The 22,581-nt window shown below is 50.0% G+C and overlaps 4 protein-coding genes across 4 annotated transcripts; 2 read left to right on the top strand and 2 right to left on the bottom strand.

Moving 5' to 3' along the window:
- Window positions 1–2,440: 2,440 nt before the first annotated feature.
- Window positions 2,441–5,884, bottom strand: DSM5745_04869 (Terpene cyclase family member; the record flags this gene model as incomplete). Its single annotated transcript, XM_026746885.1, has 6 exons — window positions 2,441–2,960; window positions 3,049–3,060; window positions 3,248–3,295; window positions 3,650–3,846; window positions 3,905–5,617; window positions 5,669–5,884. The coding sequence occupies 6 exons, from the start codon at window positions 5,882–5,884 to the stop codon at window positions 2,441–2,443; spliced, it is 2,706 nt and encodes a 901-aa protein (XP_026604365.1).
- An 894-nt stretch (window positions 5,885–6,778) lies between these two features.
- On the top strand, window positions 6,779–8,033 carry DSM5745_04868 (cytochrome P450; the record flags this gene model as incomplete). Its single annotated transcript, XM_026746884.1, has 2 exons — window positions 6,779–7,034; window positions 7,084–8,033. The coding sequence occupies 2 exons, from the start codon at window positions 6,779–6,781 to the stop codon at window positions 8,031–8,033; spliced, it is 1,206 nt and encodes a 401-aa protein (XP_026604364.1).
- Window positions 8,034–8,397: 364 nt separating this feature from the next.
- On the top strand, window positions 8,398–13,410 carry DSM5745_04867 (uncharacterized protein; the record flags this gene model as incomplete). The annotated part of the gene is made up of 3 exons (XM_026746883.1): window positions 8,398–8,850; window positions 8,900–10,852; window positions 10,912–13,410. The coding sequence occupies 3 exons, from the start codon at window positions 8,398–8,400 to the stop codon at window positions 13,408–13,410; spliced, it is 4,905 nt and encodes a 1,634-aa protein (XP_026604363.1).
- Window positions 13,411–16,454: 3,044 nt separating this feature from the next.
- Window positions 16,455–19,764, bottom strand: DSM5745_04866 (cation-translocating P-type ATPase; the record flags this gene model as incomplete). The annotated part of the gene is made up of 3 exons (XM_026746882.1): window positions 16,455–19,107; window positions 19,172–19,437; window positions 19,519–19,764. 3 exons carry the CDS (start codon window positions 19,762–19,764, stop codon window positions 16,455–16,457), a joined length of 3,165 nt encoding a protein of 1,054 aa, XP_026604362.1.
- Window positions 19,765–22,581: the final 2,817 nt, after the last annotated feature.

Genomic DNA, 22,581 nt, shown 5'->3' with positions numbered 1-22,581 from the left:
CACCGAGCACGTGGATAATCGTCTTGTCATCCTCGGCCTCCGCGTCGATAAAGATACTCCAGTGCATGATGCCGGGGTTGTCGTAGATTGCAACGAAGATGGGAACTTTGCGGGTAGACATGGTGGGATAGGAATCACGGAGGCGGATTGCGTCCAGCAGATAATCGAAGAAAACTCTCGTATCGTTTGTATTTTAAAGATGAGACTGCGCAGCGCGGGGACAGGTTGCGCTCAGCTGATAATCGAAGGAGACTTTCGTACTGTATGCTGAATAAAGGGAGACTGCGAGAGTCGGGCGTGTTTTTATAACAGAAATCGCAGAAGGATTCAAAATCGTAGGCGCCGCCCAGTCTCTTCCATTGGTGTCCAGGGCACTCGAGGAAAGCGAAACCGGCCAGTCGGTAACCAGTGGATGGCTTCGGAATCAGGACACTGTTTCAGCAGGCGCTGAGTAGGAGGCTAGGTGTATGTTTAGTTTTGGTGCCTCGCTGGGTAATGAGGTAGAGGGAGATGTGTTACGCCCCGGGTCAAGGCTGAGGCACAGATAGTGCTTCAGACAGCGCCGGCACACCAATCAAAGAATTACTGGAACACTGAGATGAAGGTTGGGCTCAAGATGACAGCAGGAGGTCCGAGCATCCGGGCATTCGATGTCCAGCATCTTCGGATCACCATGGCACAATCAATGAAAGCCAGGTCTATTTTCGATCGAATAGATTATTCTACCTATAAGAATCTAGGCAGCCTACTAGATTCGTCTTCTTCGTCATGTAAAGCTTCCAGCACAGGCTGCAATGAGCTCAGGCGCATTTGTAGTTCGTAACAGCGGCCCTGGCATTCATCAAAAGCGCAACAATCAAACCATACAAGTCTGCCATTTATTCCACCGTGTAAGCCCACATCACTTCCCATACCCCATTCATCAGATCAGAGTTACTAACCTAGCACCTCAGCAAAGATCAAAACAAGGATCATGCCGACATAGAGCCTCGGTTGCTGCGCCGTTCCTCTAACGCCTGCATCGCCAACTATCCCGATTGCAAACCTGGCATGCCATACCTCGATCAGAATCCTTCACCGAACAACCTTGAGACTTGGAGGCCGATATTCGGTATTAAATGAGATAAACGTACCCAGCAGCCAACCCACAAAGCCCAACCGCTAAACTAGCACCTAGCTAAAGCAGACTCGTGTACAGAGCGACCTCCTGCGCCAGATTGTCTGCAACCAGGACCGAGACCACCAGGCCGTAAATGCCCAGGATGCCGGCCATGACGATGGGGACGATGTCTAAGCGTGTCAGCTGCTGAGTCTTTTTGAGGGGCTTAGAAGACGGTAAGTAGGAATGATACTTTTGACAATCAGGTCCGGCCGCATGACGCCCGATGAGCAGACACCCACCCCAGCCTTTGCGGTCCCGTATGCGGCACCGAAGGTCGTGAATACGATGGCGCTTGTGCACCCGAGGACCCCGAAGAGCGGCTGGCAGGTGAACGAACAGTTAGGACTGACGTGATTGGGTTATCATATGGACCTCAGGACTCACGCCATAGCTGGGACTGTTGCCTCGTTAGCTAGGTACCATGCTTATCCAGGCTCAAGGGCTTTCAGCATTGGGGGTCCTCACCAGAATTCCGATTGCATCTTTTTCTTCCGTTCTTTCCTCCTGGCGGAGCTAGGTCAAGTAGAAGAGATGGAGGGGCAGTTTGAGTCTGGGGCAGGAGAATTAATATTAACTGATGCCCTGGGTGGAGACTAGGCAGCAAGCCAGGGAGCTTTCTATCACTCGCCGACTACAGGCCAAGACGAACTGGAGTCATAAGTCCCTTTGCCCATCGGCTTCGGGCGTGTCGGGCCTGCGCCGTCAATGTACATCGCAAAAGAGCTCGGGCTCCTGAGTTCAGAGTCCGTCACCGTGCTCTCTTGCCGTCAGTGGTACATGTGCAGGGGTACAGAGTACCTCGTCCATGCAAGTGTCCAGCCCTCTATTCCTGAATCCTGAATAGGCAGGACCATTTCGCTCCCGAGGTCCAGGGTCCCACGTCATCGACCACGCTTGCAATTAGCGACGCCCCGGCTCCTGTCAGTGCAGCAGATCGTGATTCCTATAGGATCGAGGCAGAGCGGACGTGAGACACGCCACATCGGTCGGTATCTTCCGCCCACTCGATGAGAATCGTGGTTGCCTACCCTTGCTAGGGTCTGATAGATCAACCACCCTAGGGTGCCCGGCATAAGGGGAAAGTTAGGCGAGCGCCAGTAAATCTGGGGAGGTGACAGTGAGAGCTCAAACAACCTTGGATTGCAGTTGAAGATACACCCCTGTAGTAAAGGCCATTCAAGCTCTCGAGTCCCATCCACAGCTTCCATTCTGCCCACCACGACCCTGAAGCGAACTGACTCACTGGCCTACCATAGCTTCGGGATAGTAGTAGTACCCCTACTCCCACGATTCGCGCTTCGCGACAACCACCTCCTTATTCACCACATACCCCTCGTCCTTCCCATCAACAACGCCCTCCCTTTCCAGGTTACTCAAGACATCCAATACATAGTCCTGGCAGCTATAATCAGCCTCCTCATTGCGGATGCGTGTCGCGTACGCGATCTCCTTGACGGCCTCAATCTTGTCCGCGGCGATCATGCACAGCGGACAGAGCTCAATGAGGGAGGTTAGCTTCCTTGGATCTGACGGGGTCTGGAGAGAGGGGAAGTAGCGGCCGCGTGCACCGAGGATCTGCATGGTTGTTTTGGCGGCTTCGTTCGGGGCGTCGATGAAGAGGGCCCAGTGCTTTATGCCGGGGTTGGAGGTGATGGCGAGGGAGAGCGGGGTGCGGGGCTCGGCATCGGCATCGGCAGCCATGAAGTGATGTCGGACGCAGAGCAGAAGGCTGGCTTCGTTTAGAAGGTGTAGGAGAGACTTGTATTGGGGAGGTGGGATTGCGCGGTGCGGAGGCTGGCTGGGTTTATTGTGTTAGCAGCTGCACCTAGGTGCTGTCTATGTATAGCCTTACTCAGATGTGAGCAGGGCACTCGAGGGAAACACACCTGGTTGGCTGGCTATCAGAAGATAGGTGCTAGGTATAACTTCAACGCTATTTTATCAGGCGCTGAGGAGGAAGTTGGGTGGTTGAAGTCGGGGTTGTGGTTCCCACGGGGAGAGTTGGGTAGAGACAAATGGCGGATGCATGCAAGGCTAGGTACCCGTACAGTAGGTAAAGTCACGGGGCGGCGCTTGCTTACTTACCATGAATCCGGTAGTAGGCAAACGATTACATTTGAGCTAAGTGTGATGCTGCAATTCTATTAGCCTCTTAGAGGAGGGTGAATTATATGACGTATACCAAGTGATTGCTTGTACTTGTGCCCTAATTGGTTTCTACACATACATCTCAAAGACGGAACAGTGGCGGAAGCATGGTCGAATGGGATTGAGATAGCCCAATCTCTCACCCATTCAAGATATCTCTTATGTATGTGTAGAGTGATCTCATGATATTCACATCAACGGCTCATCCCCATATCTCTCTCTAAACATGGCAAGCGCTCGAATAGGGAACGAGTAGATGTAGCTATGGTACAGGAGCTCACTGCGTCACCGTTAGATAGGATAACTCAAGGAAGATCTGCCGCTTGGGAACCAACATACCAAGTAACAATCCCACACCCAACAGCCTTTTCCTGCGGCCACTCGCCGTTCGCTCGTTGCCGACTTATCATCAGCCTGATTCCCTCGCGGATCGGCGCTGCGTCGGGGAATCCGGCGTGCATCAGGGCGAGACAAGCCCATGCAGTCTGCACTGTATGTGAGGCGTCCGCCTGGACGTATTTGTCTTCGATAATTGACTGTAACGAGAGGAAATTAGGTTAATTTGAATGTAGGTAGGGCTAGAAGGTAACGCACCTGCATTGTCTCTCCCCACCCCCCATCAGCCTGCTGCTGCTTGACGAGAAAATCGCAACCGCGTTGAACGGCGCTGTTGCTATCATAAGTTAGTCCGACGCATGCCAGGGCTTCCAGGGCAAAGAACGCCCCGTAAGTACAGGCAATTCCCCACGAGGCCATCCAGCTACCATCTGAACGCTGCTGGCTCAGGATGTATGCCACGCCGCGGTTGATCGTCCGAGTCACATCTTTGCGCCGATAGTGGGGGTTCCGTTGGCGATAGAGCACCAGTGCCATAATGCACGAAGAGGTGCATTCCGTATAGTCGTATTCAACCATCACCTTGCCAAATATCTCGGTGCCATTCACGTATTCTAGTAGGGGACTGCCCCGGATGGGCTCGAAGCTGCTGTACCCGCCGCTGGGGTTCTGAATCATGATCAGATTGTCTACGCCTAGCTGGAGGTGGTGTTCGCTGCTGAGGCGAGGGAACGTGCTGTCTCTTTCAACCAGGAGAATTGCCTTAAGGGCTTCGGCGGTGCAGTCGGAGCACGCGAGGCCGTGGTAATGGATCGAAAAGGGCCAGCCTCCCAGCCGGGAAGAGAAGTGGCAGGGCGAGTCTTTGGCAAAGTCGGTGGTGTGCTGCTGCTCAACGAGGAACTTGTATGCGGCGTGCAGAGCTGGTTGCAGCTCTGGGGAGTTGGCGAGATTGGCTTCGGCGTAGGCCTGCATCGCGAAGGCTGTCTCCCAAGTGTGTCCGCCGTGGATGCTCATCACCTGCATCCCGCGCGGGCTCATCCAGAGATACTCATGGCTGGCATTTTGGACGCGGCGGAGGCCCTCAGAGTCCGGGCCCTCTTTGGAGTAGAAGGCGATCATGTTGAGGAAGCAGTCTACACTGACGCTAGCAACGGAGTTGTTTGCTTTCTCCGACTCTTCAATAATGCTCCAAACTCGCTCCAGCCCTCGTTTGAGAAGAGACTCTGACCGAAACCAGGGAATCCAGATGTTTTGTAGAAGCCAATTGAGCAGGATCAGCGGCCAGGGCTTGCGCAGCTCCCGGGACCGCTGCAGCGTGGCTTCTCGATAGGCCACAAAGTTCACCTGCTCGTAAGGCTGGACGAAGATCTCTCCGCGGATCTGGTCTAGCAGTGGATTCGATGGGATGGCGAATTGCTTTGTAGACAAATAGCTCATGGCCAGGTAGACTTGCCTTGGGATAATATACCATTTCCAAGGTGAGATGGGCATCCACTCCGGCAGAAGCCACATCTCCACGGGGTATGGATCCGTGCCCTCCCACTTATACAGACCCAAAAGTGCAAGCCAGAATTTAGCCCAAGACGGGAGATGTACTGCCCCGCCCATGTCCCGCAGACAGGCCCTCGCCTTAGCCAGGGCCTTTTCGTTTGGTGGTAGTCCTATCAAGCGCAGAGCCACGTAGACAAGAACAGTCCCCATGAGCGTGGTGTCTTCGCCGCAGTAAGTCGGCCATCCGCCGTCTGGATTCTGGGCATTTAGTATCAAGTCCACGAGCTCGATTGCGCATGCTTCGTCGATGGTTGCTTGCGTAATGTACCATGCAATTATCAGCATCGGGGTGACAAAGAAAATGCAGCTTAAGTCGGCAGCCCAGCAGCCGAGCTCTTTCACTTGGACCTGACTATGGTAGAGGGCTCCGCCGAGAATGGCATCCGAGGGTTTCTCTGCGGGTGTGCGCTCTGCAGCCAACTGTTCCATGTTAGTAAGTAGTACCCAATATAGCTAGGATGGCGGATGTACTGTTGGCAAGCCAAGATAGAACTTGGAGGCCGGGTCTTGAGGGTATTCAGCCCTTTCTTGATCAGATCTCAGATACTTCCACTTCAACCGGGCCAACCCTTCCTCCACCGTCAACCGCCACCCGTCGAGACCGGTTTTCTGCGTCGAAAAGGGGCCATTGCCATCCTGAAAGGGCTTCACAGGATCTCTGACTTTCAGAGCATATTGGATGGTCATGGTGCTCGTAGTCGGGGTTGATGTTCCGACCTTGACGACACAAGTTCCGTGGGAATGAATGGCAAGCCGATCGGGGACCTAGGATGGCTTTTGAGACACTCGGGCAGAGCTCAATACATTAGTCATGAACAGGTCTCACAAGAGATCGCCGCTATCGAAACCCATCGAGTGTAACTCCCCGCACAGTATATTGTGTGTTCATCCGGGCCTGGCAGTCCCCTTGCTTCAGGGAGCAAGGGACGCAAGTAGTGGTGGCATCCCAGGCTGGTTTATGCGGCTCCCTTGCTGTCTCACAAATGGGGCGGTTCCTTTTCTAACCAATCCATCTGAGTGACAATGCGACAAGTATTTGGAATTCACTAGTCGGTGACCTCGGGGAACTAGTCCTGAATCCGATCTCAGTGGTTAGCGAGCTAGGGATTGATCCATGCAGATGATAACTAGCTGAATCATAAGAAGGACCATTCCTTCAACTTTGAGATGCCTCGTAAGCGAGTAACCATGTGGACAGCGCCTATCCAGTTGCCCTCAATGGGAGCGGGGATGGCTCTGGCCATCTCCATCATTCTTTTCTCAATCGTTCTGCGTCTCTGTACCGACTCTCAAAGCTTTCCACACATCCCACTGGTGAAGACCACGAAGAAGCGACTTTGGCTGTCGGAGTATCTTGGTTACTTTTTAGATGCAGACGAGATACTGTGCCAGGCGTACAACAAAGTAAGCGCCTTGTTCTCATTCGAGACAGTCCATTGACAAGCCGCGCAGTACTCTAAGCATGGACGCACCTGCCAGCTTCCGAGCAACGCGTTTGGCACCTCGATCATTCTCCCAAGCAGAGACATGCCGTGGCTACTAGCCCAACCACTCTATCTCCTCAACTTTTATGAGTGGGCAATGCAGTCGATGCAGGCGAGATGGACCCTCGGACACTCACGCTATATTACCGACAACCACACCCGTCACATTCAGCATGTTGCCATTCGTGTCGCCGCCAGCACCATGATGCCCCAGTACCAGGATGAACTGGAGCGCAGCATTGACCGTGTCTTGGGCAATGACCACAAGACCTGGAAGGCCATCAACCCAGCACAGGCAATGGATTCAATCCTTTTGCAGTCCTCCTTGCGTTACATTGTCGGATCTCCTCTCTGTACGACGACCTTGTCCCTACCCATGCCAACGCTGACTGTGCTCGTTAGGCGCCAACGAAGCATTCCTCCGGTGGTCGCGGATCTTTATCCGGATCATATTTCCAACAAGCGAGATCCTGCGTGTGGTCCCTAGTATCATGCGCCCGCTCATCGGCCACGCCCTTTCAATACCTTGTTGGATGGTTCTCCGGAAGCTGGAGAGCATCCTCGGCCCGACATTTGACGAGCGTCTGCGTTTGCTCGCCTTGCAGTCAGAGGAATCATTCACGGGCCTGCCCCAGGACTTCCTGCAGCAGCTTATGCGATCGCTCTACGAGCGCAACAGCCCCGATCTCAACATCCACTTCGTCACCATCCAAGTCCTCCTCTTCTCAGTCGCCGCCACATTCAGCACCTCTCTCCTCGCATCACACGTCTTTTATGACATCCTCGCGTCTGATCCCGAGTACAACACGGTCGCCGAGATCAAAGCCGAACTCAAAGCAGTCTTCCGGGACCGAGGTCCAACCAGAAAGCAACGCTGGACTCGACTAGAAGCCGAAAAACTACGCAAGCTCGACAGCATCCTGCGCGAGTGCCTCCGAATCAACAACCTCTCCGGCCAAAGCATGCCACGGAAAGTGATGACGAGCGGACTGCGAACACCCGACGGCTACGAGATCCCCAAAGGTGCGACCGTCTCGCTGCTCGCACGAGGCCCACAGATGGACGCCGACATCTACCCAGACCCGCACAAGTTTGTTCCCTTCCGGCACCTGCAGTTGAAGAAGCGGCTTGTTGACACGGGCCCTGAGTTTCTGCCCTTTGGGCACCAGTCTGGCTCATGCCCAGGCCGTTTTCTGCTGGCTGTTGAGCTGAAGATGCTGGTTGCGTATCTTGTTCGGCACTATGAGCTAGAATTGCCGGGAGGGAAGCGGCCAGAGGGGACTCGGTTTGGTGAGTTTCTGTTGCCGCCGCTGAAGGGGGCTATCAGAGTCAGAAGAAAGGAGGCTCTATGAGAGTTATCTTTGTCATAAACGTTTCCTTCTGGAGACATTGCCTGCGTATTTGCTTTATCTCTCATTACCTCAACTCACTTCAGGGACCTCTCGCTCGGCAGGTGATGTAGAGAACTGAAACAAATCGGACCTTTGGTCTATGGTAGATGCAAGTGCAATAAGAAGTCATCGTTTCTACCTGCAGCAAATCACGTGGGTCGTTTCTACCTACCTCCTGGAGTCCTACCGGTACCCCTCTTTCTTCCTACAGAGCACCACTCCAAACCTTCTGGCCTTCGCAGCCGAACCACACTTAAAGATCTGAATCTAGGTCTTGACACTACCATAATATTCATCCCATTCCGAACTATCAGGAAAGCACACAATGCTAGGACGGCTCAAGAGAGTCCTGGGGCGGCGGGGCAAAGAGGAAGCCACAACTGCGGCACCAACCACTTCCGCTTCTGTGGAAAATGCGAGCGAGGGAAGTGAATCAGGCAGAGTAGAGGATAATATTCACAGCGCAAGCGATTATTGGAAGATGGCGAATAACCAGTTAAGCGAGGCCGAAAGAGTTACTCTGTCAACAGTTCTCCCAGAGACACCGACTCACCCTCACAACAGTCATTTACGGACGAAGGAAATACTGGGCCGGGTCCTCGAAGCAACTGAAGAGCAGTACAAGGAGTACCTGGAAAGCCGGACCACCATCCGAACAACAGCGCACAGGATCCTGAACTCCGCACTGTCTTTTCAGGATATAGTCAGTACCGTCGTTCGATTCGATCCAACCGGCCATGCTTCGCACGCCTGGGCGATCGTATCCCTCGGGTTAACGGTACGTTTCTGTTCATCTGCGCAGCTCGCCAGCCAAACTAAGAATCTAGATGGCTAAAAACCACGCAGACCTGCGGAATGCTCTTTTCGATTCTTCAGCATACCTGGCGGATGTTTTAACCCGCTGCGCCTTTATCGAAGAGCATCTTTATCGGGAGAGTGACACAGCGGTACCGCCAAATATCGAAAAGGGACGATCAATTGTCCGGGTTTATGCAGCAATACTGCGCTATGCGGCCGAGGTGCGCAGGGTCCAAGAGTTCAACACAGGGAGAGACGTAATGGAAAGTATTACAGCCATAACGGATAAGCCACTCATACAGCTCAAGTCGGCAATTAAGGAAGAGGAATTAAATCTGCAGCTCTGGCTGCTTTTAGACCAGCACCTGCATCGCAAAGCCGAGGCAGATGCCATACTTGGTCATATTGACGAATTGATAGCGGCTGTCGAGGAGGTAGGCAAAGTAGTTGCCATGCTCAATTTGCCTTTTGTTGACTGTGCATGTTTCGACTCCTTCGAAGATCAACATGAAGATGAATGCCTTCTTGGAACACGGACAGAACTGCTTCAGCAGATAAAGTCCTGGGGCAACTCAAGGGATACAAGCATATTCTGGTTGGCTGGCATGGCAGGAACGGGCAAGTCCACTGTTGCAAGGACAGTGGCCCGATGCTTTATGGAGGGAGGCATCCTCGGGGCAAGCTTCTTCTTCAAAAGGGGTGATGGGGATCGCGGCTCAGCAGCAAGGTTTTTTCCAACAGTTGTCAAGCAATTGGCTGCCCGTATTCCGCAGACAATCCCCGGGATTCAAAAAGCCATAGAGAACGACCCTACAGTTGCAACGAAGTCGCTTCGGGAGCAGTTTGACAAACTTCTGCTGCAGCCATTACTTGCCGTGAGTGGGCCACAAGCGGCAACTCCTATCGTAATTGTCGTCGACGCCCTGGATGAGTGCTCACGGGAGGAAGACATAGAGGTCATCCTCGAGCTGTTACCCAAGGTCCCAAAGATGATTCAATTCTTTATAACAGCCCGGCCCGACTCAGCGATCCGCTTCGGCTTCGATCAATTTGATCAGAGCGATTACAAAAAAACCATCCTTCAAAATATCGGCGATGATGTGATAAAACGAGACATTACCGTATATCTTCGGGAAGAATTCTCTAAATTGAGGCAGAAGCGCCGGCGTGCTCTTCCCCCGGATTGGCCTGGAGAAGAGAGAATTGAGGCTCTAGCAACAATGGCCGCTCCCCTTTTCATATTCGCGGCAACTGTGTGTCGCTTTGTGGCTGATAGAAGATTCAATCCAGAGAAGCGGTTGGAAGAGTTCCTTGCAGAACCCTCAGGGTCTAAGATGGATAAGACATACCGTCCAGTGCTGAATCAACTTTTCGCCGACAACGAAAGCGACATGGAGCTGCTGGTCGACGAGTTTCAGAAAATCATTGGCGTGATTGTTCTTCTTGCTGCTCCACTCTCATTAAGTGCCCTTGCACAGCTCCTCAAGATACCAGAAGGAGATATCAGCACTCGATTAGATTCATTCCATTCAGTACTCAGCATACCTGATGATCCACACTTACCAATCCAGGCGCTGCATTTGTCCTTCCATGACTACCTCGTCGACGGGCGCACAGGAGCCCAGGAAGCCACCTCTCAATTCTGGGTAGACAAAAAAGAGAAGCACGGCCTGATAGCCAGGCATTGTCTAACACTCATGAATTGTTCGCTTAGAAAGAATATTTGCAGGTTGCCAAGTTATGGAACACTCCGAGAGGAAATTGAGCGTGCTTCTATCACAAGCTTTCTTCCAGATGCGCTCCGGTACGCTTGTCGCTACTGGGCTTATCATCTAATCCAGAGCTCAGCATCGGCAAGGGACTCGGAGCAGATCCTGCCCTTTCTAGAGAAGCACTTTCTTCATTGGTTAGAGTCGATGAGCATCCTGGGAATGACGCCGGAGGCCATTAATGCTGTCACYGCGTTGCTAGAACTACTGGATGTGAGTATTCTGCCTGTCCGAGCGCACGGCAAAACAGGCGGCTGAGACGTCACTTATAGGCTTCACCCAAAAACGCGGTATTCCTCTTTCTCTCGGATGCCAGACGGTTTATGCTCAAAAATGCGCGCATTGCCGAGAGAGCACCACTGCAGCTGTACTGCTCCGGCCTGATTTTCGCCCCGCAACAAGCCCTAATTCGAATGCTCTTCAAGGACAATATCCCTTACTGGATCTCGCGGCTACCAAGTGTCGAAGAGAACTGGAGCCCTGAGCTCCAGACCTTTGAAGGCCATTCTCACGCGGTCAATTGCGTGAGATTTGCTCCGGATGCGAAAACAATGGCTTCTGCTTCTGGCGACGGTACAATCAAGCTTTGGAGCACGACGGCGGGTCTGAAGCGGACGCTGGAGGGCCACCGAGACTCAGTTGTCGACTTTGCGTTTTCGCCAGATGGGAAGACAATAGCGTCGGCATCTCTTGACGGTACGATCAAAATCTGGTGCAGCACGGGGGACTTACACAAAACACTGGATTTACGTGATGAGCAAGTCGAGGATGTTTGTTTCTCGCACGAAGGAAGAGTGGTCCATTCTGCACACTACGATTGTGAGGAAAGCATTTGGTCCGTTGTGAATGCGAAGGACGGCGTAACACGAGACGACCGTTGGGTCAATAGGCTTGTGTTCTCGTCTAATGGAAAGCTAGTAGTTTCCGGCTGCAGTGACGGCAGCATACAGTTGTTGGACTGCAATGGGAACTTGCAGCACTCGCTAAAAGGCCACAGCAAGTCGGTTAACTCAGTTGCGATATCTCCCGACAGCAAGCTAGTCGTTTCGGGATCAGCAGATTATACCGTCAAACTCTGGAGCACCACCGGAACTTGGAGGCGTACTATTCAGAATGATGATGGGGAGGTGAACTTAGTGACCTTTTCTCCTGATGGCGGCATTATTGTGTGCACTTCCGAGTACGGGGCGGCCAAGTTCTGGGATACCAAAGGAGATCTGCAGTGCACCCTTGGCGGGATGGCAAAGAAGATCGAATGCGTGGCATTCTCTCCCAATGGCACCCTGGCTGCAACAGGGTTTAGAGACGGTACAGTGAGCCTGTGGCATACAGACAAGTGGGCTCTACACTGTACCCTCAGCGGCCACGACTTGGTAAGGTGGTTGGAATTCTCTCCCGACGGGCAACAGCTGGTTGCGGTGTCTTGGAAAACGGCAAAGGTCTGGCAGTTGAACTCGGACACCAGAGCACCACAGAACACGACGTTGAAAGGACATTCCGGGCATATCAATTGTGCTGTCTTCTCACCCGACAGCAAACTCGTAGCTTCTGGATTGGGCGACGGCACGGTGAAGATCTGGGACGCCACCATCGCCAATTCCGATTCCGAATACAATCAAGCCGCACATACGGACGCCGTGGGAAGGGTGCTATTCTCACCAAATGGGAAACAAGTCGCATCGGGCTCATCTGACATCCGGCTCTGGGACGCGGATACAGGTCGTCTGCAACATATCCTCTCACACGTCAGAAGGGGGAACACAGACTTGCTCTATTCCTCGAATAGCACATTGTTAATCTATAATGGCGCGTTTTCTGAAGGGCCTGAAATCTGGAATACGTCGACCGGCGCTTTGGTATATACCAGCTTCCCGGGTGAACCCTCCGACACAATTTACGGGGTGCAATTCTCCCCCGATGCTAATCTCGTGGCCTATCGCTTGCGGGACGCGTTTGAACTCAGACACACATCTTCGCAGGAACTGGCTTACTCGGTGAAAGCCACCAGGGATCTCTACTCTCACGCATTGCTTATTTTCTCGCCCTCTAACGCGTTGGTTGCGACATATTCCGCATTCCCTTATCCCTACACTGAACAAACAGGGACGGAAGCAGAAAAAAGTGTCAAAACCCTGGCAAACTGGCGCGGGGATCGAAATATCTCCATCCTCAATGCCACAACCGGAGCCATCCAAAGCGTCATAAGTGGCCATGCAGATCTAGCCAAGACTGTCACGTTCTCGCCCGATGACCGTTTCGTGGCGTCTACGTCCGCGGATAGGACAGTGAAACTCTGGCAGACTGCGACGGGGGGGTTGGAAGACTGTTTCCAACACTCGATGCTCGTCACCGCCGTGGCATTCTCACCGGATACCCGAACTCTCGCTTCGAGCTCCAGCGACAACACAATAAGGCTCTGGGATACCGCTTCCGGAACATTACGATATACCTTTCCCGGTGCGGAGGGTGTCGACGGCCTCTCCTTCTCAGAGGATGGGAGGTACCTGCAAACCGATCTTGGCTCAATTGACATCGAGGCGTCGAAGGCGAAAGGGGCATGTGTGTTCCGTCCTAAAATGGTCTCCGTAGAGGGCTGCGAGTGGGTTTGCCTCAATGGCGAGAAGGCGCTCTGGCTTCCGCATGAATATCGCGGAGCTATTGCTGTGCGAGATGCGAGGGTGGTTATTGGGCATGCAACTGGGGCTCTTACGTTCATGGAGTTTTACTTTGGCACTGACACCGCAGAGGCGTGCTGTGGCCCTAAGTATTGACAGATTGTTAGGGATAGGTTGTTACAAGAGATACTACTAAGATAGCTGGTTCTTTGGCTAGGCCGAGGAGCAACTGGATGCGCTTGGGCTCCTAGAACTGGCGAGCCTTGGTTTTCGCAGAGGGAGATGCTGCCAGGAGCAGGCTGTCATGAATGAGAAGAGTGCTAGGTAGTGACGATGTCGGTGGCAGTGCGACGAAGTAGACCAGACGTGCTTCGCATGCAACTTGCTAGATCAAGTAGAGGCATCCATACGTATCGGCTTCTGCCCTCCTACTTTCGGCCCCGTACAGCTTCTCAGGAGTATAGATTTGTTCTGAGACACGAGGGCAGAAACTATAACAGTATTTTCTGTCGAGACTGAGCCTGCGCTCAGAGCCTTACGGTGAGGTCCTTGGGTCTTCTCGCCGCTAGGCTAACATGTTCTGTAGACCTGGCACAACATGTCAGCACGCTGAGAACCTATCTCAGACCCCATCTATCCTCTACGGTAGATGCAAGTCCAATAGAAAGTACCTGCAGGAAATCACGTGGGTTTACCTCAGAGTCCTACCCCTCTTCCTGCCAACATGTCTGTACTTCGCACCAGAAGTTCACTTTGTCTTGTCTTCGGAAACTCTGGACTCTCCTGGACCACTTACCAAGGCTTTCCCAGCGACTTCAGATACAAGATATCAGATCTTCCCGCGCGTTAGCTGGAAGCCATGGTCGTACAATTCTGCGACGGTTGTGGGAACCTTCTCGATGACCTTCCTGGTGAAGTGTTACAGTGTGAGCTGTGTGGAAGGACCGCGAAAAGTAATTCCCTTTTCCATTCAGTTATATTTACTGCAGGTGTCTAATTCCTTCGGCTCAAATAGACACAGCACTCACTCATAAGCAGACGACGTCAACATCTGAAAATTTTCCGTCAAGGCTTAGGAACAAACTCAGGTCATATACTCAGGAAGTGACGAAAGAGACTGTGGACTCGGGTCCCCGCGTTGAGATGGATTGTGCCAAATGCCCGTCCAAAGAGGTGACCTATGCTCAAGTGCAATTGAGGAGTGCGGATGAGGGAAGCACCATATTCTATACCTGTCTGAAGTGTGGACACAGGTAGGGAAGCTCCATGATTTCTTGTCTTGGCTCATAAGCTGACATTGATGAATTAGGTGGCAGGAGGATAACTAGGAGAATTCGGTTGCCATAACGAAAGTGAGAGGTTATGGCTAATGAATTATGATATTATCGAGATGAAGGCCGATTCCTGGTTTGATAAGAGAATATGGCAATCCCGATTCTCGGATTATTTTGGCGGACATGGTCTGGTCGAGAGCTTTTATCAGAGTTTGATGTGTTCTGTTGGAAGCGACGTAGGGCTGGCATTGAGCATGCTGGTAATAGACCCTGCTAGGTAACTACTACTACAACAAAGTAGGCGTATTCGTGGGGAGTCACTGCTCCAACCCCCGCTCTTGCTGCGTACATCTCTCTCTCGTGCTTCCACATTTATGGGGGATGCGTCGAGCAACATGCTTCAATCAGCGAAGAACCGCACAGTAAGCTACATCCCAGCCAATCGACCCCACGACACCAAGCTCCGCGCAACCCTCCTCGCATTCCTGGAATGGCTCCCCCAAGCAGCAAAAGAGTCCATCGCCAAAGATATCATTAGAGCAGAGACAGACGAGGCCTTATAGGAGGTTTATTAAAACTTAGTTACGGGGCTACTTGCTCCGAGTAAGAAACACGCCACCTGCCACCAATACCAGTATATTAATAATCCTTTAGTGAAGGCGCGAAGCACCAGGAACTCGGTAGTCTCGTCACCGCATCCGCGTCACTTCAACAGCGAGATAGTGGCACCTCAGAGCCGGGATGACGCGTTCAGACAAGGCTGCCTGCGTCGGGATAGCAATTGGTGTGTCGCTTGCCAATCCATGAGTGCGGACGCCTGGAAGGATCTTGGTCGTCCAGAGGGTGTCAAGGCAACTCTGGTAGAAGGTGCCCATATCATACCGTTTTCCTATGCATTATAAAACAAGAACACGGTATGTTTTCCCCTATGCTGCGGACCTGGTCTCAAAATTCCACCCCATGCTAAGATGTTTGATTAATATAGGCCGCGCCAAACAGCACAGCCGATACTTGGGAAGTACTCTATCGGTGCTTCCCGGCCGTTCAAAAGATGGGTATGGAAGTCGCGGCAATCAACAAGCTATTCAATGGTCTCACATTGGAACGCAATCTCCACTCAATGTTCGGAAGTTTCGAAATCGCGTTCGTGGCCACGGTTTGTCTTGTCCCCGCCACCCCTTTCTTTAGGTATGTTCCATCCCGTCTTCCTGTTGCTAATAATTCGACCTCATATAGGAGACTGAGAACAAATACAAAGTCAAAGCCTACCCTGATCGTCCCCCCGACATTCGCAACCTAATTCCGAGCGACTTGCTAGTGGAGTTCACCCAGGCTCAGGCCACTCCCTCACCCAGATCTCCTCGACTGTCATTACTGCCTGTGTGAGATTCTGCATGCGTCCGGAATGGGGGAGGACATCGACGAAAAGCTGCAGGAATAGAAGGATCTCAAGGGGTCCGCCGGACCTGGGCACCTCAAGGAAGACGGCACGACCGATGTGGCGAGTCTCATTAGGGTTGCGTTGTGGGAGCATGGTGCAAGGTAAGCAGGGATACCCTGTTCTACATATACATCTATCCTACGGTATGAGTCCAAATGTTCGTACTCCATCTGGCATTCTACAGCTATCCTATCGCTACCTATACCGCTACCACTGCCGCTAGCTACAACCAGGCTATCCTCCCTCATCTATCCACCTAGAAAACAGCAACAGCCAGCCACCCAGACTCCGACCCCAGTCCCTTCCCTCGAGATCGATCCAAGACGCCCCCAATCCACCTTTACGTCCACACCGAGTTCCAAGTCCACCTCTATGTCCAAAGTCCAAAAATCCAGAAAGTCCAAGTCCATATCACACGTATCCAGTCCCAAGTCCAAAGAGATCCAGATCCCCCACTCACTCCATCGAGCGAGGGAGAGCAAACGTTAGGCAGTCTCACTGCCATTCCGCATCTCCTCCAACGGCCTGACATCCTGATCTTGATTTTTCCTAGCCGCCCGCCGTCTATAAAACACTCTCTTCGCCCACTTCCACGCCTCAACGCCCATGAAAAACAGCACGGCTTCAACAAACACAATGCCCCATTCCCAGCTGATACCGGTGTGCTTGAACACGACTGTGTTCAGCACGGGGATATACAGGATCGGAAAGGTAGTGATCCAGCCGGCCATGATAGACCAGAAGAGGAACTTGTTGCGCCAGACGTCGTACATCCACTGCGTGAAGTATTTCTTGGAGTCCGGCTGCATGCGGAAGAACGACAGGCGGAGATTCACCATCTCCCACGCCAGGAAGAGCGCGAACCACGTGAGACACACGAATGTTGTTGCGCGCGCGCGGAAGACTAGATCGCAGGCTTCTGAGTACTCCCTGTTACAGCCTGACGCGAGATTTCCGTCGCCGAAGCCCCACATGCGCAGGGAGAATGCAGAGAGGCAGAGCGCTGCGGTCCAGAGGCCATAGACGACGATGTCGACGATGATTTCCCAGGTGAAGATGCCCTGTTTGGCTTGTGGTGGTCGGTCCATGATATCTGGTGCTGCGACTTCCATGCCGAGACCCATGTCCGGCATGCCGGACGTGATCATGATGATCCAGAGGATTTCGACAGGCGCGAGCGGGAACACGGATTTGCCGTCGAGGTCTTTGAAGGCCAGGCCGATGAGCAGCGTGCATGCTTGTGCGATGTTCTCCGACAGCAAATGCAGCACGAACTTTTGGATGTTGTCGAAGATGCGTCGGCCTTCTTCGACGGCGTTGAGGATTGATGCGAAGTTGTCGTCGGTGAGAATGATGTCTGACGCGTCCTTCGCAACATCCGACCCGGCTTGGCCCATGGCGATGCCGACGTCTGCGTGTTTAAGGGAGGGGGAGTCATTGACTCCATCGCCGGTCATAGCTGCGAATCGACCGCGTCGGTGGAGGGCGTTGATCATGCGCACTTTTGTCTGCGGGGCACAGCGAGCAATTACCAAGGGGAGGGTCGGGAGGTCATCAATTTCCTCCTCAGACAGTCGGTCGAACTGGGCGGCCGTCATGACCATGGCTTCTGCTACATCTGCTCCCAGCACTGACATGTCTGCCGGGAGGATGCCGACCTGTTGGGCAATCGCTTTGGCGGTCCCTGGATGGTCGCCGGTCACCATGTGCACCGTGATGCCTGCTCTATAGCAAGCGGCAATTGAACCCGCGGTTTCAGGGCGCGGCGGATCATATAATCCGATGAGGCCGAGGAAGCAGAGGTTCTTTTCAACTTCGTCACGGTTGATATCAGATCCTTCAAGAACTCGGCTTTGCTCGTTGTACGGCCGATGTGCCAGTGCCAGCACACGTAAGCCCAACTTGGCAAGCTCCTCCATGTTCTGGAAGATCTTGTTGCGCATCTCGTCAGTCAAGGTAACAGGAGTTGACGCTTCGTCCCAGATAACAGTGCTGCAGGCGTCAACGATTCTCTCAACCGCACCCTTAGTAAAGACCATGCTGTGCTCTCCCTCTTGAGTCACTTTGCTGAATATGACAGACATCCTCTTCACGGTTGAATCGAACGGAAACTCTGCCTTTTGGTGCCACACAGCCTTCGAGCCCTTGGTCCACCGGTCTCGGTTCCAGTTGAAACGAGAGGCAAACACTTCGATAGCAATCTCCGTTGGCTCGCCTCGTGCCCGCCAGTCTCCTTCCTCGGATTTGAACACGTGAGACAGGTTCGCCATGGATGCAACGTCGAGGAAGTCTTCAAGTGCATGGTTGCCCTCCACCAAACCTTCGACATTCTCAGCCGCGGGGCCCTCTTTCTCGTCGTCAAAGTCCATGGGTGACAGCGGGGTAAAAGTGACATCGCCAACAGTTGGGTTGAAAGGCTCGTTCGAGCTGCCCACTGAGTAGGTTCCTCGCGAAGGTATCCAGGCCTTCTTCACCACCATCTTACCCTGAGTCAAGGTACCGGTCTTATCAGAGCAAATATTCGTCACCGCTCCGAGCGCCTCCAGCGAGTCCAACTTGCGAACAATCACGTTTCGTTCAACCATGCGCTTGGTCCCGACGGCCATGGTGATCGTGAGAACAACCACCAAGCAAGCAGGAATCATACTCAGACCGGTCCCAACAGCGTACAAGATAACCTCATTATCGTCCGAGAAAAGGTTCGCGGCCATGACAATGATGGCAAAGAGAACCGCAACACCAAACAGCAGAATGGCAAGTTTCGACAGCTTCCGCTGCAACGGAGTGCCCACATTGACTCCGAGGAAGCGGCCAACTGCGTCGGTTCCAGTCAACGTCCATGCCTGGAGGTACCAGCGTTTCTTGGTCTCGCCCTCAGGGCCACGCTTGACCGGACGGCGTTTACTGTTGGTAGCGCGTAGGGCGGCTGCGATAGAACCTATCTCTGTAGCCATGCCGGTGTTGACCACCACACCACGGGCACGGCCACGAGTGACAGTGCTCGAACTGTAAGCGAGGTTCAGCCGGTCTCCAGGGCCGGTCTCTTCCTTGAACGTAGAGTCGCATTCCTTTTGCACGGGTAGAGATTCACCAGTGAGAAGGGCTTCGTCGGTCTCAAAGTTGACAGCTTCGACCAATCTAACCAAGTCAGAAACTTTTTCTTCTTTACTACGCCGTTTGGCAATGATATAAGGCAACTCACCGGATATCCGCAGGGACGGTATCACCAGTCCTCAACTCAACCATATCACCGGGTACAATATCCGCCGACGGAACCGAAAAGGTCTCCCCGTCTCTCGAAACAGTCCCAGTAGGCGAACTCAACGAATGCAGCGACTCCATGGTCTTCTCAGCAGCATATTCCTGGAAAAAGCCGACGACAATATTCAAGGCAATAACCGCAGCAATCACACCACCCTCAATCCACGACTGAATCCCGAAACTGACCGCCATGGCCAGAATCAGCACCTGCAACGACGAATTGGATCAGACTCTGGGAGTTCTTGTACAAGGAGCGGGAAGGGGATAGAGTAAAGTGGGCCGCTTAACTAGCATCATTGCGTTGGCCACCTGGCGCACGAGGATCTTGACCACGGAGACACCCTCGCCTTCATCCAGCTGGTTGGGGCCGTACTGCTGGAGACGGCGGGCTGCCTCGTCCTTGGTCAAGCCCTCGTCGACATTGGTCCCGAGTTCTCGCAGGACGTCGTCGAATGGGAGGCAGTATGCCGGCAGGCTTAGGGCAGCATGGCCGGGCTGGATCCCTCCAGGGTCGGCATTCTTTTCGCGAGCCATTACCAAGTGAGCTGAGAAGCTAAAAGATTGTCTCAGACGACGAATAGACCGCAGAGCCAAGCGAACTCTCTGTAATTGATCAAGGTTGGTGAGCAAGGAAGACGGGTAAGGGGACTTCCTCAGATTTTAAGTGCCCAAGGGGGAGCATTGATAGACCGATCCACTGCCTGCGCGATGATGGCACTTCCCCTCCACCATGATAAAAATTCTCCGCTCCAGATAGTAACGATTGGTAGAGACGAGGTAATCAGCTTGGCGCCCAGGCCGACAACCTTGGCCGCGATCTTGGCTGGGCTGGTGAGGTGGGATGGCGCGTTGCGGGTGTCCATGAATCAACACCAAATAGGAAGGTGAACCCAGAGGGCACGGGCCAAATCACAGATGAAGTTTGATAAATGACCTTCGGGTTTCTCAGCAATGGTTTCTCGTCAATGGTTGGGCAACTTTCCAGTATGAAACCCCCAGCACCTCTCGCTTTTGCAACCTTCTTTCCTGTCTCTTAACTGAACGAAACCTCGATGCCGTTCTTATCCGAGTCGCATCCCAGCCTTACCCACACTTGCCTCCGCGGCCAGCCCCAGATCGCACGAGCACGTGTCTGCCTGCTCAAGGTGGTTGGTGAGCGGACTCTTGGCGGCTTGCCCGCTCTTCTTGGCGCGTTCTGGAAAAGTCCACTGAATCTCAGATCAGTACGCTTATGCAGTCTAACGCAGCATTTGGAGACAAGTGCGCTTGGCAGTCAGGATTAGAACGCCGTGGCAAACCAACCCCGGTCTCTTCCGTCCGGTTTGAGCCATCGAATCAGCTTTTCTAAACATGGGTTGCACTACATACACCCCCCAGATGACTAGGTGTACCCCCCCGGGCCGCGCCTAACATAAGTAAAGCTATATTAGGAAATATTTTAATTAAAAAGGCGCCTGGTAACTACGTACACCCCCCCCCCTTAGCCTTATTAAAATATTTAATAAAAGGCCTTTAACGCGCTAGTACATAGTTTTTTATAAAAAATTATATATAAATAAAAGTACCTAAAAGTAAATTAATTTTAAAGTTATTTAAAAGTTTATTTATATAAAAAAAAAAAGTAAAAAGGTTTTTAACGCGCGGGTACTTAGTTTTGTATAAAAAATTATATATAAATTAATATACTTTTAAAAAACTAAAATATATATTTATAACACGCTCTTTTTACTATAATAATTAATTTTTTTAATTACTTGCTTTAAAAATAACTCTAGATTTTTTAAAAATATAATAAAATATAGCTAAATTTAATTTTTTTTTTTAATTTAGGCTAAAATTTTTTAAAAATAACTTAAAAACTACTATAAGTGCTTTAATATATTCTTTTTTATAGCCTTTTTTATAGCCTTAATTCTTAATACTATTTTTAGCTACTAACTTAGTATTTAATAAATTTTTAATAATAATAATGCTATTCACGGCTACTAGTATTTTTTTTATTACCTTTACTTTTATTACCTTTCTTACCTTTTTTATTACTTACTTATTTTACTAGCTAACCTTTTTAATATATATTTTTATAACTTTATAGTAAGATAAATCACAGGTAAAGTTTTTTTTTTTAATATTTTTATTTTTTTTAGCTAGCAGGCCTTATACCTTTATTAGGTTTTATATTATAATATAAAAATTAATTTAAAAAAGTTTATGGCTTTTAAAAAGGTATTATTACTAGTAAAACTAATATAAAAATAATAATAAAGATTTTTGCTAGTAAGCTAGTATTATATAAATATAAAAAATTTTAATAGTTTTTTTTAGTATTTCTATATACTATTTTATTAAAGGTTTTTTTTTTACAGGCGGGAAATAGTATTTTTAAAATATAATAACCTTTTATAATACATGTATAAAGATCTTGCTAAGTATAAAGTAAAATAAGGGGGTTATAAAAAATAAAAAATAGGTAATTTTTTTTTTTAAAGTATTATATAAACCTATAAATAATAATAAATTATTATATTTTTTATTTAATAAATAGTTACTAGTAAATTATTTATAAATATATTATTTTTTTTAGTGTAATATAAGACCCCTTATTTTAAAATATAGTAATTTAATTAAAGTATTAAATTTTACTAGTATAGCAGGTTAAAAAGCAGTGCTTAATATTTTTTTTAAGCTATTAATTCTTAATATAATCTATAAGATTATGCTAATTATACTTTTTATACTAAGTGTAAACTTAAAGCTAGTTATTTTAAAAGGCCTTTTTTAATACTTAATAAAAATACCTTACTAAATAAAGCTTTATTAAAGCTTATTTATTATTTACCTTTTAAAATAAAGTATATTAATTAATAAAATTAAGCAGCTTTAATATAGCCTTAGCTTATATTTTAGTAGTAATTTTTTTTTTACCCTAGCTATAATATTATTTATAATATACTATTAATAAAGTACATGCTTTAATAAAAAAAACATGTTATTAAGGGTATTTAAAAGCGCTATATTATAATTAATTAAAATAATTAAAGGCTTATTTATTTTAGTACTAGACCCGGAGGGCTTAATAAAGTAATAAAGATAGATACTTTTAATATTATTTAATGCCCATGTATATAACTTTTTATTTTTTTTACTTAAAAAGGTAAAGCTAATATAAAATATCTTGTTTATAGCTATTATTTTAATAATATTTAGTAGTAAAAGGCCGTACTTGTTTATTTTATATATATAATTTATAAAAAGAATAAACAGGAATTACTTTAATAGCTTAATAATTTATTTATATATAAAAAAAAGGTAGTATAGCTTACTATTTATTAAGTAATAATAATTAAATATTTA

The sequence above is a fragment of the Aspergillus mulundensis genome, assembly GCF_003369625.1.
Source record: "Aspergillus mulundensis strain DSM 5745 chromosome Unknown scaffold_4, whole genome shotgun sequence".
Classification (NCBI taxonomy): Eukaryota; Fungi; Ascomycota; class Eurotiomycetes; order Eurotiales; family Aspergillaceae; genus Aspergillus; species Aspergillus mulundensis.
Note: the sequence above shows the minus strand (reverse complement) of the source record. Positions and strands in the feature narration are given on the sequence as shown.